The 16151-nt window shown below is 39.2% G+C and overlaps 1 protein-coding gene across 7 annotated transcripts in view; it reads left to right on the top strand.

The window, feature by feature from the left end:
- UVSSA (UV stimulated scaffold protein A) overlaps positions 1-16151 on the top strand; it is a 98484-nt gene that overhangs the window by 15866 nt on the left and 66467 nt on the right. For all 7 annotated transcript variants that reach the window (XM_012552418.3, XM_031943036.1, XM_031943033.1 and 4 more), the window contains exons 4-7: positions 768-888; positions 3821-4327; positions 6976-7085; positions 7883-8011. In XM_012552418.3, the coding sequence (XP_012407872.1) occupies positions 768-888; positions 3821-4327; positions 6976-7085; positions 7883-8011 (867 nt within the window). The remainder of the gene's footprint in view (positions 1-767; positions 889-3820; positions 4328-6975; positions 7086-7882; positions 8012-16151) is intronic.

Below are 16151 nucleotides of genomic sequence, written 5' to 3'. Positions count from 1 at the left end.
TTAATTTTGTGCATCCGTAAGGGAAATCTTGTGTTCTAGGCCTTGGTGTTTGAGGTCTCAGCTGCATACCCCAGTGACCTAAGCACAAACTCCAATCTTCAGAGTTCAGATCTAGTGCTCATCTCACCATAACATGATTGCCTCCTTTAACAGGGGCATCTTTGATTCTTCTTCAAGGGATCAGAGTCTCTCACTTGAGTCATTGTACCTACATTCTTCAGCCCTGTCCATCTTCTTAGACAGGTAGCTGTCTAATTATTGTCAAGGATACGATCCCTATCCCAGTGCTGTTAGCTTTCTCATGGTTGGTGCTTGAAGCCTTTTAATTTCTTCTACATACTTTGTTATCAGTAGTTAAACTCTGGAATTATTATATATTTCTAATAGATTTATAATATATTGATCTTAAATTTGAAGCTACAAGTGTTCCAGATAGTATGGGAGAGGGGAAAGAAGCCTGAGTTTAATGGTTGTCTCTGCTACTTTTTAGTCCTGTCACTCTTGGCAAGTCTGAGCCTTACTGTTCCCATCTGTGTTATGGGTTGGGTAGGACTTTCATTGGGCCTATCTCCCAGGGCTTTTGTGAAGATCAGAAAGTAATGGGTGTGAAAGTACTACTAGACAGCTAACGTAAAGGGCTGTATCTAAATGAGCATTCTTGTTTTTGATATCCAAGCTTCTTTTCAGCAGATAACCTGTTTTTTTGATATGTGAAGCTCTTTGATATTTCCCATGGACAGGCCTAATACTTATTTTCAATTTCTCAGGTGGATTTTCAAGATGTTAGTGCCAGGACTTTGGCTGAAAGAAAAAGGGACGAGGAGAAGCAAAAACGGTTAGACAGCATCTATAAAGAAAGGGCCAAAAGAATGGAAAAAGAAATGCAAGGCAAGTTGCCGCAAGCCATGTTCATTAAAAGAAAAATGTTTTGTTTTTTTAAAGTCTCTTTATAAAGTGCACCTGTTGTTCCTCTTGTAGCATGGAAGGAAGGCTCTCCCTGGCTGTGGGATCCTAGACTCTTCTCTGATTATCCCTTCAATCCTTTGCCTGTCTTAAGTTCTGCTTCTTTTTCTGGGTCCTTAAGTAAAATGCTGGATGTCTGTTAGCTGGGTGAGGTGGTGATAGGTCTAAATGAAGTTACTGATGCCATTAGAATGATCAGCAGAGAGTGTGGTGTTCCCTGGTGCCCACTGTGTCTCCTTGTGGAGCTTGGGACTTTGCTCTGAGAGCTCCAGCCCAGTTCCTGTCGAAGAAGCACCAATTTCGACTAAAGGCAGAAAGAATGTCAGACCTGGTCTGGGATGGGTGAGACAGAATGTGGTTCTGGAGGGTCCTGAGAGGGAAAAATTGCTCCTGAAAGAAGCAACTGATATCTCAGTCCATGGAGGGCCGGGCCTGGAGGCTGTGTGACCTTGGGCAAGCCCCGTCACCCTATTTGCCTCTGTTTCCTCAACTGAAAAGGCGGGGGATGTAATAACAGGCCCTTCTTCCCAGGGTTGTTGTAAAGATCAAATGAAATCATATTTGTAAAGAGCTTAGTTGAGTGCCTGGCACATAGTAGGTACTAGCTTAATGCTTCTTATTCCCTTCTGCTCATCACATCTGCATGATTTTTTAGAACCAATTTTTGAAAGATGTATATGTACAGTCTTTAGTGATACTAATGATAATAAATGCATTATTGTGCATATATTTACTATTCCGTAATGAAGTCTGAAAGAAAGCCAGATTGTGTGCTGATGGTTCAGCAAATTTTAAAGCAAAGCAAGACATTTGAATGCCTCAGTTCCGCCATCTAGTGGCCTTGCTCAAACTTGGCCAGATTAGCAAATTCTTCCTTTGCTCCTAAGGGAGCATAATAAATTGTCCTAGGATAGGAGTTCTTGACCTTTTTGTTTTTTCTATCATGGACACCCCTGGGCCAGCTAGTGAAATCTATGGACTCCTTTTCAGAAGATTTTTTTTAAATTCATAATTGAAGGAGGTGCTAAATTTCACTTAGAGATGAATAAAAATGAAGATGTAATTTTCCCCCTATTCAAGTTCCTGGACTCTTTGAAATCTATCCATGACCTTCTGGGGTAGGGGTTCTAGTTGATTCCTTGGTTGTGGTGTTTGGATACCTGAAGATTAAAATTTCTGAGCTAGCTATTCCATCTACTCCTATTTGCCAAAGAATTTCTTCTATGTTAGTATGATTTGGTCTGCTTTATTGTTTTCTGTAGTGCCCAGAATTGGGGTTAGGGACATAGTCCTTTGTTGTTCCTTTGTCCTGATCAGACTATTGTGGACTCTTGTGTTTGGCTCTGGGTCACATGTTTTGGGAAAGGCATTGGAAAAGTGGAGCAGGTCTAGAGGAGGCTGAGAGGATAGGGAAGGGCCTTGAGAGCATGGGGTAAAAGGATATGTTGGAAAAATTGAGGGGGAAGGAATTGGGAAAAGAAAACTTGGGTGTAGAAATACATGTTAACTTTTTCTAGGTATTTGAATAAGGACTAGACTTGTTCTGCTTTATTTCAAAAGACAGAGTAGCAGATATAGACTTAGTATCATGAACTTTCTAACAATTAGAACTACCCAAGAGCAAAGTGATCTGCCTTAGAAGAGTGGATTTCTTGTCATCAGAGGCCTCCAGATGAAGGCTGAGTGTTGACTCATTTGGGAATTTGGAGAGGGGTTACCTACTTAGATAAAGTTTGGACTTAGATGTCCTTTAAAGACTTTTGTAATTATGAGATTCTGTAAGATCTCCTTTTTCACAGTGCCCCCTTCCTTTTTGATTTGGGTTCAGCATTAAGACCTGGAGATAGAATATTATTTGAGCTGACTATGACTTTGGTTGGTGAGTTTCCTAAATGAAGCTATTTGCTCCATGCTCTTTGAAATTCTCACTTAGATGCCCTTGCATTTTGATTGTCTGAAAATTACCTGGAAAACCCCTTTGGGATCTTGTGGCTCACACACCCCACTTTGAGAAACACTGGAATCATTTAGCCAGTTAGAAACCAGGGCACTAGATAAGCGTTCTAATGACCCCAAAGTATTAGAGAGCTTCCCTCCCTTCCAGAGATCAATTTCTTTCTTTGAAGTAAGTGACCAATTACAGAAAGAAAAGTGGCAGAAAGGAGAACTAAGGAAGCAGATGAGAGTGTTGAATAATTCATAGGACCTTTATTCTTTTCTCAGGTAAGTAAAAAGCCGACTTGGGATTGGGAATTTAGTGTCCCTTAACAATTCTAAGCTGACAGCAAACTTTACCAAAGCTATTTCTGCTGTAACATCTCACTTGATATTCATAGATCGACCAATGGCCTGCCAGAACAACATACGTTTTAGGAACTGCAGCATCATTACCCAGTGTCATCTCTGAGAATAACCTTGCAGATCCATCTGTTGTTCTTTATGGTTTATTAAGCAATTAAAAAGCCATCATTGATAAACACACTGAGGGTTTGAGTAGAATACACTGTGGGAGAGATTGTTTTTAGAGGGTTGTGTGTGTGTGTGTGTGTGTGTGTGTGTGTGTGTGTGTGTATGTGTTAGGGAGAAGGAGAGAGGTAGAGACAGAGTGAGGAGAATATGTGAATATGATTGTGAACATAGAACACTTTTATAGCCCATCACAGCCCATCTTATTTGGTGCTGAAAAGTAAACCTCTCCTCTGGCAGATATAGGAGCTTTATTTGGCAGATATAGGAGAGTTTGCCTTCTCCCTCCTAAGGGAGGTGGCTGAGGCTGTATGTATGGATTTGCTTTTGAGATTTGGGCATTTACTAATCTATCTAGCAGCACTAAAATACCTCCCCTGTCTTTTGGCAGAAATGTCTGAAGAAATTGAAATGTGCCTGACAGAGATGGAGAATTGCTTCAGACTGTTAATGCCCTTTGATTTCACCATGAGAGATATGGAGGTAGGAGCAGTACCAGCCGAGGCTTCTAGGGCAGACAGAGATGCCTCATCAATGGCTTTGAATGGGGCAGCCACACATGGCCCAGTGACTGGCTTGAGGCCTGATGACCAGGAGCAGCCTTGTTGCAGCAAAGACTTACTTCCCCCATCTCTCTGCCTGAAAGAGGCCGGAAGCAGAGATTGGCCAATGAGGTCAAGGCCTCCAGAGCCAAAGGAGATGGAGCACAGGGAATGTGTGGAAGATGATTCTGATTCTGATGATGATGATGATGACGACTACAATGACGATGACGACGATGACGACGATGACGATGATGACGATGATGATGACGATGGCGATGGTTATGGAGAAGACTTTATAAGAAGCCATGGTCTTGGCTCACATAAGTACTCCCTGAACTTGGAAATCCCCACAGGTAAAAATAACCTTGTCTATAGCTTGTAGTGTGCTTTCCTCACAACAGTCTTGCAAAGTAGCTCATATCAGTATTTACTATTCATTTTTAGTTTATTCCATAATACTTGACATCCCATCCAAACTGGACTACCATTAACTTTTCCATAGATTTGGCACAATATCTGTGTATTTGTACAAGCTGTGTTCCATGCTGAAATGCCCCTCCTCAGCTCAGTCTCTCATAATTCTTATATCCTGCAAAGTGAGACTCAGGTAACATCTTGACTCTGAATCCTCCTTCAATCCCATCCTTCCACCAACTTGTTATGTTCCCCTCTTCCTCAGATTACCTTGTGTTTCCTTGTCTGTGTCCATGTTTTATCATCTTCTTATCAATTAAGCTGCCAGAAGGCTGCAACTGTTCATTTTACCTTTGTCTCCTCAGGCTCAACCTTGCTTATGGTTGGCACTTGATAAATATTAACTGGTAATTTTCTTGAAATGAGACTCAGGGAAGTTAAATTGTTTGTCTCTAATCCTTTGGATAGTTAAATGTTGGAGGGAAATTTTGAAACAGAGTTTCCCAGTTTCAAGTTTAGTTTTGAAAATTTTTAAATTAAAATTTAAAAAATTTGTCTGGAATAGCCTGATCTTTATTGAAAATGGATGCTCTCATCTCACAGTGTTTTTGCCCAGGCTTCTCCTTGAATTCCTCTCTTTGGTTTTCTATTATCTCCTTTACATTTTTTGCCAACCATGAATCAAAGTCAGACTTCAGGGCCTTCACTATTGAAGACTTCTCTTTAATATTTATGTCATGGGTAAGATTTGTAGGAGGCAATCAAGTTTTCCTTTAAACTTTTTATTTGTTCTCTGGACCGCTTGTCAGCCACATCAGTTGTTCTCTTGTCATGCACTCATCGTACTACAGAAGGTGTTAAAGACTCATCCTGCCTAATATTTCATTGTGCTCTCTGGAGTCATGGTGACACACCAGCACCACTCCAAGCAGACCACCATATATGGATGCAGAAGAGGCCCTTGCCCATGTGTGTAGGATGAAGGGCAATGATAGACACAGATAAAGAGAAAATAGTTCCATCCATCCCTACCCCTCTCTCTGTCTCTATGAGATCACATAGGGTGAGAGAAGGGCTTAGAAGCTGTATATCTAGGTTCACCACAGGGCCTTTTAATTACCCAAATCACCTTGAATAAATCACTCCATCAGTTCAATTCTTTCAATCTACCAAGTTGGGATAATTTCTGATCCCATACCTGCCCCACAAAAAGATTGTAAGGTTATTGAGAAAATATTTACAAAGTCTTTCCTGGAACAACAAGACCAATGGGAGAGTTCAAGATAGATCTGCTCTGATATGCCCCAAAGAGAAGACAGAGATTACTTTGTACCACATTATAGACATCCATGCATGGAACGAAGAAAGCTGCTTTGCCTGCAGATCTCCTCCTGCTCAGTGGCACAGTGTCCAGAAGTCTACCATTAAAATTTTCTTTGGTTGATAATAGCTGTCTTGTGCAGCTAGTCATGCAGTATCCCATGAACAAGAAGTCAGTCTTTGGAAGGTGCTCCCATGGTATCTGCTTCAATCCTTCTCATGACACTGGAAAGCTGGATCTGATATCACTCTTCATTGCTTCAGAGAAGTCTTCCCATGATTCTTTGAATTCCTGATATTTCCTGGGATCCTAGATCTGGAGCTGAAAGGGATCTCAGAGTCCTTCAGGCCCAACCCCGTTATTTTACAAATGGAGATATTGAGGCTCAGGGAAGTTAAGTGACTTGACCAAGCTCAAGCAGGTGAGATTTGAACTGAGATCTTTTCAGTCACTTTGGGCAGTGTCCAGTTTTTTTAAGCCTCTAATTTTCAGAGGAGAGAACTGAAGAAGAAACACCCAGGAAAGGAAGTGACTCCTCCAAGGTCACACAGCTAGTAAATAGCAGAGGTAAAATACTATGATTATCAGTTATCAGAGAGTTGGAATACTCTAAAATTTACTTTGCCCTAAAATGATACTGAACACAATTTAGTGTTTCTTTCTTTGACCAATATTTTGTAATGTCTAGCAATCATCATTGTGACTGTCAAATCAGTAAGTAGAGTTTAACCTCAAAAGTTTCCATTTTTGGAGCTTCTTTGTTGGTATTCTCAGTAAACTGGTTAGTCTTGGTCAGTATTATTTGTTTCTGTAAATTAAACCACAACAGTCATGAAGAAAACAATTGTGCAAATGAATGGTGTATGGAGAGAACTTTTCAAAGATAAATCCAGCTTTTTGCTGTGCACAGAGAATTAGCTTGAAAATGTCTAGAATTTTTACTTTGGGGCCTGACCTTTGTGCTTGTACATCCTGTGCTCTGACTTACATAGAGAAATGCCAGGAATTGTGGGGTTCCAGCTCGGAAGTTTCCCCAACACTAGCACTTGCTTTACAAAGTTACTGTCAAGTGAATACATCCAGCTTAGTTCTGAACTCCCTAGAGCCTCTCAGATGAGCCAGCCTTGCTTTTAGTAAAACTGACTCCCAGAACTGCCTCACCTTAAATCAGTGTGCAGTCAGCTGTTCTTCCTTTCAGGATTTTTAAGAGCCAACTGTGTGCTCTTGCTTACTGTTCTGGATATGTGTGGATTTTGTTTTTGGCAGATTTGCAAGTCCACGAGAATGAAGATAACAGGGCTGTGGTCAACAGTGTCATGGATGGACTTAAACTCATCAACAATAAGTTCCTACCCTCTGTTCAGTCATGGATTCAGGTAGGGATTATGCTTAGTACAGTGCCTGGCACATAGTAAAGCTCTTAATAAATGTTTGTTGACTGACTATAAGGTGTGGGTGACAGCACATCTTGTCACATTACTCTTCCTCCTTGTATTTTAAATTACTTTGAACCTTGATTAAACTTGGTTATAAAATATTAGAACTCTTATCAAACAGTAATATGGATTGTCAGTTGTTTCATAGCCATGGCCTTTGGACAAGTCTGAACATTGGCAATACAAAGGTTTTGTGAGATTTATATGAAGCTATAAGATTACTAAATGGAAAACATAATGAAACTTGAAAGATGATAAAGAAATATAGAATGAGTGTTATGAAAGTCTGGCATAATGGCCTTGGGGTTGAAAGATCAGCATTTGAATTCAGCTCACTTACTAACTGACTATGGGCAAGTCATTAAACCTTTCAGAAACTCAGTTTCCTGTGTCTATAAAATGGGGGTAATAAAATGGTTCTGCTTACTTTATAGGGGCATTAAGGAAAGGGCTTTATAAACCCTCATGCACTCCCTAGATGTACATATTATTCCTTCTTACCCTTGAACACCTACTGATACAGCTCCTAGAAAGAGACTGCTGCAAGCTTACATAATCCTAAAGCTGCCATCTATAACTTTTTCTATTAGCACTTTTCTTTGTGGTGAACCAGATAAAAGAATCAAGGAAAAATAGACCATAAGAAAGAAGCTACAGAAAGAAGCAAGAGAATTTTGAAATGATTCTGTCCTGGTGCTGATTTAAAACCACAGTAATTGTCATTTCTTAACTTGCAGCTGTTTACTCGAGCAGGGATTCATGACGAACGTCTGAAACGTGCCATTGATCTTAAGAAGAAATTAGAGATTGCTGTTGGAAAATATAAGGAAATGAACATTGAATCTGAAGGAAGAAAAAGGAAAATGGTGAGTATTAGAGTTCTTAATAGGTAAAATGGGAAGCATTTTTAGATCTGGGAAAGATATCTACTTCATTAATTCAATATAACAATCATTTTAGAATTAAATAGCCTGGAAGAGGTCTAGAAAATCCTTCTGCTTTCTCTACCTATGTGGACTACCACTACCAGGACTTCACTTTTTTTTTAACTTGGTAAATGAACAATTGGAACTGATTTGGTTCATCTCACTGTTGAAGAGAGCCACGTCCATCAGAATTGATCATCATATAGTATTGTTGTTGAAGTATATAATGATCTCTTGGTCCTGCTCATTTCACTTAGCATCAGTTCTTGTAAGTCTCTCTAGGCCTTTCTAAAATCATCCTGCTGGTCATTTCTTACAGAACAATAATAGTCCATAACATTCATATACCACAATTTACCCAACCATTCTCCAATTGATGGGCATCCCCTCAGTTTTTAGTAGGACTTCACTTCTTTTCATGCTTTTTGGATAACACATTTGTACTGAAAAATATATAATGTTTTGTTGAATTGAGGCACTTCTCTTACAGTCTTCCTCTTTAGGTGATGCCTTTAGTATGATGACACGAGGTATAATCCATTTGGCTAGCCCCAGGGGAAGAGGCACTTGTTGCTTAAGTGGTGATCCTAGACCTCCTGGAAATCTGGTCAGATGAAAGGTTACATTTAGAGAAGATTGTAAAGTTGGAGGCACAGTGGGGTAGCTGAGGGATCTCTGCTTCCAGTTCTCCCTGGAGCACCCTAGGTATTCCTTTCCTTTTTTGTCTCCCTGCTTTCCTTACTGAGGAGAATGAGCAAGTTGACTTAGATGGCCTCTAAGGCTCTTTCTGTCTTTGGCATCCTTCAATTCTAGGACATTCAGATTGCTTTGCTGAGCTGTCTGTCTATCATGCTGTCCTTATCATGAGATATAGGTTGAGAACTGGAAAATGATTTAATAGGCATGGGGCCCAACCCCTTCATTTGAGAGACGAAGAAATAGAAGGGATCTCCCCAAGGTCACACAGGATTGTGCTCCACATCTTCTTTCTCTTGTTTCCATCAGGAGTAGAATCAACTAATATCAGAAGCTCCAAGATCTTTTGTGCTTTAATGGGAAGAACAGGTGAACAGGGGTTTCATTTAGGTCAGTTTTGGGAATATTTATGAAATAAATTATGAAATTATGTTCATTGTACCAAGTGTGTGTTTCTTGTTTATAGTGCTGTGCTGCTCAATCTATTTATACAATATCAGCTATGTTAGTTATGGTTATCTTTATATATAGAATAGGCTGGCATCATGTTTTATGTAAACTTGATAGCCCTTGGGGCACCAGGAATATTTATTGAATTGAAGGAAAAGAAACTTCTACAAGCCCTGTACCCCCAGGGTGATAGGCATTAGAGTGTTGGGGGCTTTAATTTAGCCTCAAGTCTAGGATAAGCATTTTTTAGGTATCTTTCAAAATTGCCTTTTTTTTTTTACTTATGTAAATTGCCTTTGAAGGGTAAGGCAAATAGATGATATATTTTTAAAATTTCTTTTAAATTGGTAACTTAGTAAATCATCAACAAATACCACTAACATATAAAGAATAAATGAAGGATTATGTAAGAAACTGCAAACTTCAGTTATGTACAGTATTTTTTAAAAAATATATATTACAAAGTAGTGACAATATTGTGCTTTTCCTTTTCTGAACTTTTTTGTTTGCTTATGTACATTTTAAAATGTTTTATTGATTTTTTTTTAAATGCCTAATTCTGATGTAGTTTTGGTACTTTATTTTAAATGATTGTTACTGGCTTCCCTCCACTAAATTCCTTCTCCATTGACTTCTTGTGGCTTAGAAAAAACCCTGGACTTTTGAGAACAGTGCTTAGGGAGTACAAACTCTGGTACTTCCTGCCAGCTGGTATAGCTTTGACAGGTCCAATGATCCCTTGGCCAATATTGTCCCTCCAGCTTGCTGAGAATGGATAAATAGAAGACCTGTTCTTAGAAACTTTTGTCAGGCAATAATGGGAACTTAGAAAATTTCATTTCACTGACCAAAGCTGAGTCTAAACAGTGATCCAATTTTAAGATGGGGGAAAATAGCTTATACAGAATTTAAGGATGGGAGATGTGAATGTTTGGTAGCAAGTTATCTTTTCAGTTCACATATATCTGATGACCAGATGGTTGTTGGTTATGCTTTTCCCTATTTAGCAATCATGGAATATATAAATAGATTTGAATTGTCTTGCATTTCCAGCCTCAAGACTTTTTTTGCACTGATACTTGTGACAAATATATGATATCTGACTTCATCTTATGAGGGAGTATGCTGCTGTTCTAATGGCTGGATTCTCTCCTGCTCTGGGATTTTAAGTTTGGGTTTTAACCTACCACTATGTATGCTTATTCGTCACATTCTTAGAGAAAAATAGCATCAAAAGGGACCTGAATTGATTATCCAGTCTTGCCGCTTTATTTTACAGAAGGAAAATTTGAAGCCTGGATTGGGGAAGGGACTAATCCAACAAAAGGATGATTTTGAGACTCTAGGCCAGTGAGCTTAACTTGTATTTCTGGCAAAAAGAGTGCAAAACCAAAGAGTTAGCTGGTGAAAATCTAGAAAAGGGATCAATGACCATAAAGAACCAGCATAGCTTTGTCAATAATAGTTCCTGCCAGACTAATTTCATTTAATTTGTTGACAGAGTTACCAGACTTGAGGAGATCAGGGGAATGGTGTGACTACTTACATTCCTTAGGCAGTTCTTGGGTACAAACTTGGAGATGTAGGTCAGATGATAATTCACTTGAATAGGTTTGGAATTATTTGAGAGGCTGAACCAAGTGCTAACTTGAACAAGAGTCCCGAGTCAGTTGCTCCCAGAATCTATATATGGCCCTATGCTGTTGGACATTAAAAAAAATTTTTTTTTAGTTTTTTGTTTTCAAAATATGTGCATAGTTTTAAGCATTCATCTTTGCAAAACATTATGTTGCAAATTTTTTCTCCCTTCTTTCCCCCAACCCTGTCACTTAGACAGCAGGTAATCCAATATAGGTTAAACCTGTGCAATTCTTCTAAACATATTTCCACACATTATCATGCTGCACAAGAAAAATCAGATCAAAAAGGAAAAAATGAGAAGGAAAACCAACAGCAAACAAGCAACAACAAACAGGTGAAAATACAATGTTGTGATCCACATTCATCCCCCACAGTCCTCTCTCTGGATGTAGATGGCTCTCTCCATCACGAGTCTATTGGCATTGGCCTGAATCAGCTCATTGTTGAGTTATGTCACTTTTTTTTTTTTTTAACATTTTTAACATTAATTGGGATAAAGGCATGGATGGCATGCTTTTCATATTTCAAAATAACACAAAGCTGGAAGGGATAGCCACAATACTGAATAATAGTCATGATTTAGAGAGATCTAGGCAGAATAGAACACTGGGCCCAAACTAATAAGAGACTTTTGAAAAGAGAGAAGTAAAAAAATCATAAAAGACAGAACTTTCATAATTTTAAGATCCTCAAAGCACATTACATGTGTTATCCACGTAATGCTGTTAATATCCCTATTTTACAGATGAGTAAACTGATCCCGGGTGAGGCCAAGTAATTTATACAGGGTCACACAGCTAAGTTAATGTCTGAGACAGGATTTCAACTCAGGTTTTCCTCACTCCTAGTCCAATATTTACCCAATGTCCACCAAACCACTTAGCTTCAAAAAACAAAACAAAACAAAACAATTTTACTTGCATTGGATGAGATTTTCAGCATCTTAGTGGACTACAAGATCAATGTGAGTCATCAGAGTGTTAGGGCAACAGGAAGGCTCATGCTGTTGGGCTGTAGTAGAAAGGCAGTATCCAAGGACTAAGCAATTGACTGTCCTGCTTATTTGAGGTATTGTGACCAGGTCTTCCTTCTCCCATTTCCCACCCTATTTTGGGAAAATTGATGATAAGTTGGAAGAATTCAGAGTAGGGGTAATGATGAAAATGAAGGCTTCAAATCTATGCCACATAAGGACTGGTTCATGTAACCGAGGATGGGTAGCCCAGAAAAGAGAAGGGTGAACATGAGAGCCGTCTTCAAATATTTGAAAGACTATCATGAAGAAAGAATGCATTTGTCCTTCTTGGCCCAGGAAAGCAAAACTAGAAATAGGGGGTAGAAGTGCATAGATGCAAATTCAGCTTTGTTGTCAGAAAAAAAAAAAAAAAACTTGCCAACATTTAGAGCCGTCAGATATAAAGTGGCTACCTCAGAAGGGCTCAGGTTCCCCTCACTGGAGGTCTTCAGACAAGGCATGTAAGAGATGTTATCGAAGGAATGGTTGTTCAGGCAAAGAGGGGACGAGATGGCCTCTGAGATTCGGCGATTGGCAATTTTTATGTCTCTTCATCATACTAGGTTCTGTTCTAGGTGCAAAGATGAATAAAACACAGTCCCTGTCTTCAAACATAGATAGATATGTTTGTATTCCAAACCAACAGCGTGGTGTAGTGATGTAATTTTGATAGTTGTATCAAATCTCTGCAATAAAGTACTTCTCAGCTATCTGTGCATGCCATGAGGAGGATCCTAGACTGTGTGTGCCAGGGAGAGTGCAAGAACTATCAGACCCTTCCCCCCAAAATGGGAGGGCTTTGGCTGCAGGCTTTGCTGGGCCTAAGTGCCAGCCCAGACAAATGTGCAGAGGCTTGTCCCCAGAGGACTAGTTCAGCCATAGCTGTTCATCAAAACCAGCTGCTCCAGTATGGTAGGAGACTCGTGTTGATGAAGTCATGGATCCTTGAAGTGTTTCCAATACTCAATCGGCCTTGGGAGATGCAGGAAATGTCATTATTCATTGTACCCTTGCTGGGCCCTGCTGGCTAAATGTACAGACTTGTTAAAAAGCCCATTACTGGGGAAATGTGAACCCCAAGTATAAACAGTGCTGGACTTGGAGCCCAATAACCTGGGTGTGCATCACAGCTGCCAGTAACTGGCTGTATGACTTTGGGGAAATTACTTTCTATCTTGGGATTTTAGCAGACTAGAGGCTGGGCAGTCACATGTGGGATCTGGCATCAGTATGGGCACAAAGACCAGAAAATCTGAGACTGAGGAGAATCTATTAGCAGGGAGGAGTGGGAGATAAGGTATAATTACATAGCTAAATTGTGACCTCCTTGAAGGCAGGGACTATCTTTTGCCTTCTTTTGTAGCCCCAGCACTTGGTACAATGTCTGAAACATACGAGGTGCTTAATAAATGTTGATTGACTGAAAAGTGCTTCTTGACCATAGGGAGCCTTGAACATTAACCTATGTGATGGTCTTTTTTGGTCAGCGAGAAGAATCTTTGAAGAATTTAGACCTGAGAAATGCCTTAAAAAGATTAATTTGGTAAGGTATGGAGGAGTAATTGGAGAAGAAAAGGTCTAAGAGACAGGCAGGCTGTCATGGTAAGAGTGTTTGAAGGGCTGAATTCAGGTAGTAGTGATGCGAGGAGAGAGGAGGAAGGGGACATGGATGTAATTGCATGATGGGGGTAGAATCAGCAGGACCTGATGATGGATTATTTTTATTGCACATTAAGAAGCCAGAGGGATTTTGAGGTTACAAGCAGGGTAGTTGGTAGATGGTGATGTCTGCCATTAAGAGAAATAGGGAAAGCAGGAGGGGGTGCATATTTCTGAGGAAAGCTGATGAGTTCAGCTCACCGCATCATTTTAAAAAATTGAATATGCTGAGTCATGGCCAAGTCTTGTTAAATAGGATGTTAGACACAACTATTTCTGAGGACTTCAGTTTAGTCTGTAGCTCTGTGGGTACCACATTCCATCCCTTCTCAAGTAGCCTCTTGGGTTCCACAATCTGATTTGCTTTTCTGATCACTTGGTCCTTGACATATCCCACATCTCAGATTTTACTATGCACTCTGTCTTCTAGGTAATTTTCAGGAATGTGAAGTAAGACTGATACCAACTAATAAAATTAATCCTGTTTGGAAAAGAAACCCCACAATTTATGGTTTACCACCCACTTGTCCCCATCATTTGTTTCTTGTCTTTGAGCTAGTTCCCTATCCAGGATAAAATCATTTCCCAGGTTCCTGGAGACTTGCTTTTTAACTCAGTATGTTATTGTGCTTTTAATTCCTAAATGGTATGTGTAGCTTCACATAGAGAAAGGTTTTTCCCTAGACCCTGCAACTGATCGAGCCAGCTGTCCCAAGAATGCTAGCCCGTGAGTAGAAGGAGAAACAGGAGCAAAAAGGGGAATCAAACTCAGCCCCCTGACTCTGCACTTACTAATAAGCTGTACTGCTTTTCAAAATAAGCAAAGCAACTAGTTCAATATTTTAACCCATGGATTTCAGCCCCGAGGCTTGCGAGCCTCTGGGGATTCACTAAAGTGTAGGAAAATTAATTGTGCTCCCTTTATTTAAAGGACAAACAAAACAGCCTGAGCAACAGCAGCAGCAGAAAAGTTTGAGATCAGACTAATACCTCAACCATAGTACAGAGCAGCAGTTGTGGGAGCTGTTTGTTATCAATTCTTAATACCAGACATTTTTCTTCCTTTGTTCTTGATTGTGAGGGGGGGAGAGGAGAGCCAGAGAATCTTGAACCCAGGTCTCCATATTAAAAATTTGTGTTCATTCCACATATTGTGCTGCTGAAATGCTCAATTCAACCCCTAGATGTAACTTGAGCTTTTTTTATGCTTGATATGTATATGCCTTTGTACTCATACTCAACTTCTTATAGGGTAAAAATACAAGTCAAGATTTTCCATTTGATTCTGGAAAGTCATTCATTCAGATCTGGGACAGTGTGTTTCCACATTCTCCAAAAGAAAAAAAGTTCTGTTGTGGTCCAAATGTTAAAAAGTCAGCTAAAATTTTAATTTGTTTTACATGTAATCTGTTCCATCGTTTTTTTTTTGTTTGTTTGTTTGTTTTGTTTTTTTTTGTTTTTTTTTTTCTGTGTGTGAAATACTAAACAGGGCCAGCAGAGGGAGGACTTACTGCATGCTGTTTTTTTCCATGGCTTTCTCCAGTGTTGGGAATCTATACCTTTTGTGTTTCTATGGAAATTTATAGCCTAATGTTGAGAATACAACTGCTGTAATAAAAATTAGTCTGGTTAAGGACTCTATTTAATGATTATAATTTTAATATATTACAAACATATTTCTGTTAGGGTTTATTAAAATTTCATAAGACTTCATTTCATGGAGGATGTGAGTTCAGCATTTTCAGTGAAGAAATATTTTTGTGATGTTTGACTGAGAAGCATTTTTATAGCTTAAAGATTGGGAAGTTAAATGTTATGCTAGTCACAAATGGAGTAGTTTTCTTTTGTCTTTCTCAGACATTAGTTGTCTGATACTGGACGAGTCACTTAGTCTTAGTTTACTATTTCCTTAACTATAAAATGGGAATCATCATAGCACTTGCCTCTCAGGATTGTTGTGACAACCAAAACAGATCATATTTGTAAAGTTTTAGCACATGGTCGGTACTAGGTTTATTACCTTCCTTCTCTTCCTTTTTAAGACTTTTTAGAAGATAGGCTGTGCATTTATTTTTGAAAAGTAAATTTCATAACAAAAAATGTAAACTGATACAGAGGCTTAGACATCTTGGAAGAATGTTTTAAAATAATTAAAACAAACTTTGCATATTTTTCTAAGAACTTCAAACAAATGTGAACATTTACAAGAAAAGTTAAGAAGCATTTGTTCATTTATTACTGTGTGTCATGTACTGTGCTAAAGGCTGAGAATACAAATACAAATACATGGAAAAAGAAAGATAATTACATTTTAAAGGGGGAAGATTATACCAAAAAGAGAGATGAAAGGTGGAGGGAGAAAGGAGAAGTTACATCACAATGGACCTTGGTAGTGACCTTCAGAGAGTCTGAAGCAGAATTAAATGAAGGATGGCCGGTCTTTGCGTGGAATGGAAGTTCTGGGAGGAGGGGACTATTGGGGTTGGAAAGACCTTCCAAGCTGAGAAGGCAGTTCCATTAAAAATGCCCTCGATTTTGGAGGCAGCCACATGCCCTTACTAATTCCTACTGTGAACCCTATTATATTCTTGGGGTAAATTTTGGGGACACTAGAAAAGC

The sequence above is a fragment of the Sarcophilus harrisii genome, chromosome 6, assembly GCF_902635505.1.
Source record: "Sarcophilus harrisii chromosome 6, mSarHar1.11, whole genome shotgun sequence".
Taxonomy (NCBI): domain Eukaryota; kingdom Metazoa; phylum Chordata; class Mammalia; order Dasyuromorphia; family Dasyuridae; genus Sarcophilus; species Sarcophilus harrisii.
The sequence above is the reverse complement of the archived record's forward strand: the minus strand, read 5'-3'. Positions and strand labels throughout refer to the sequence as shown.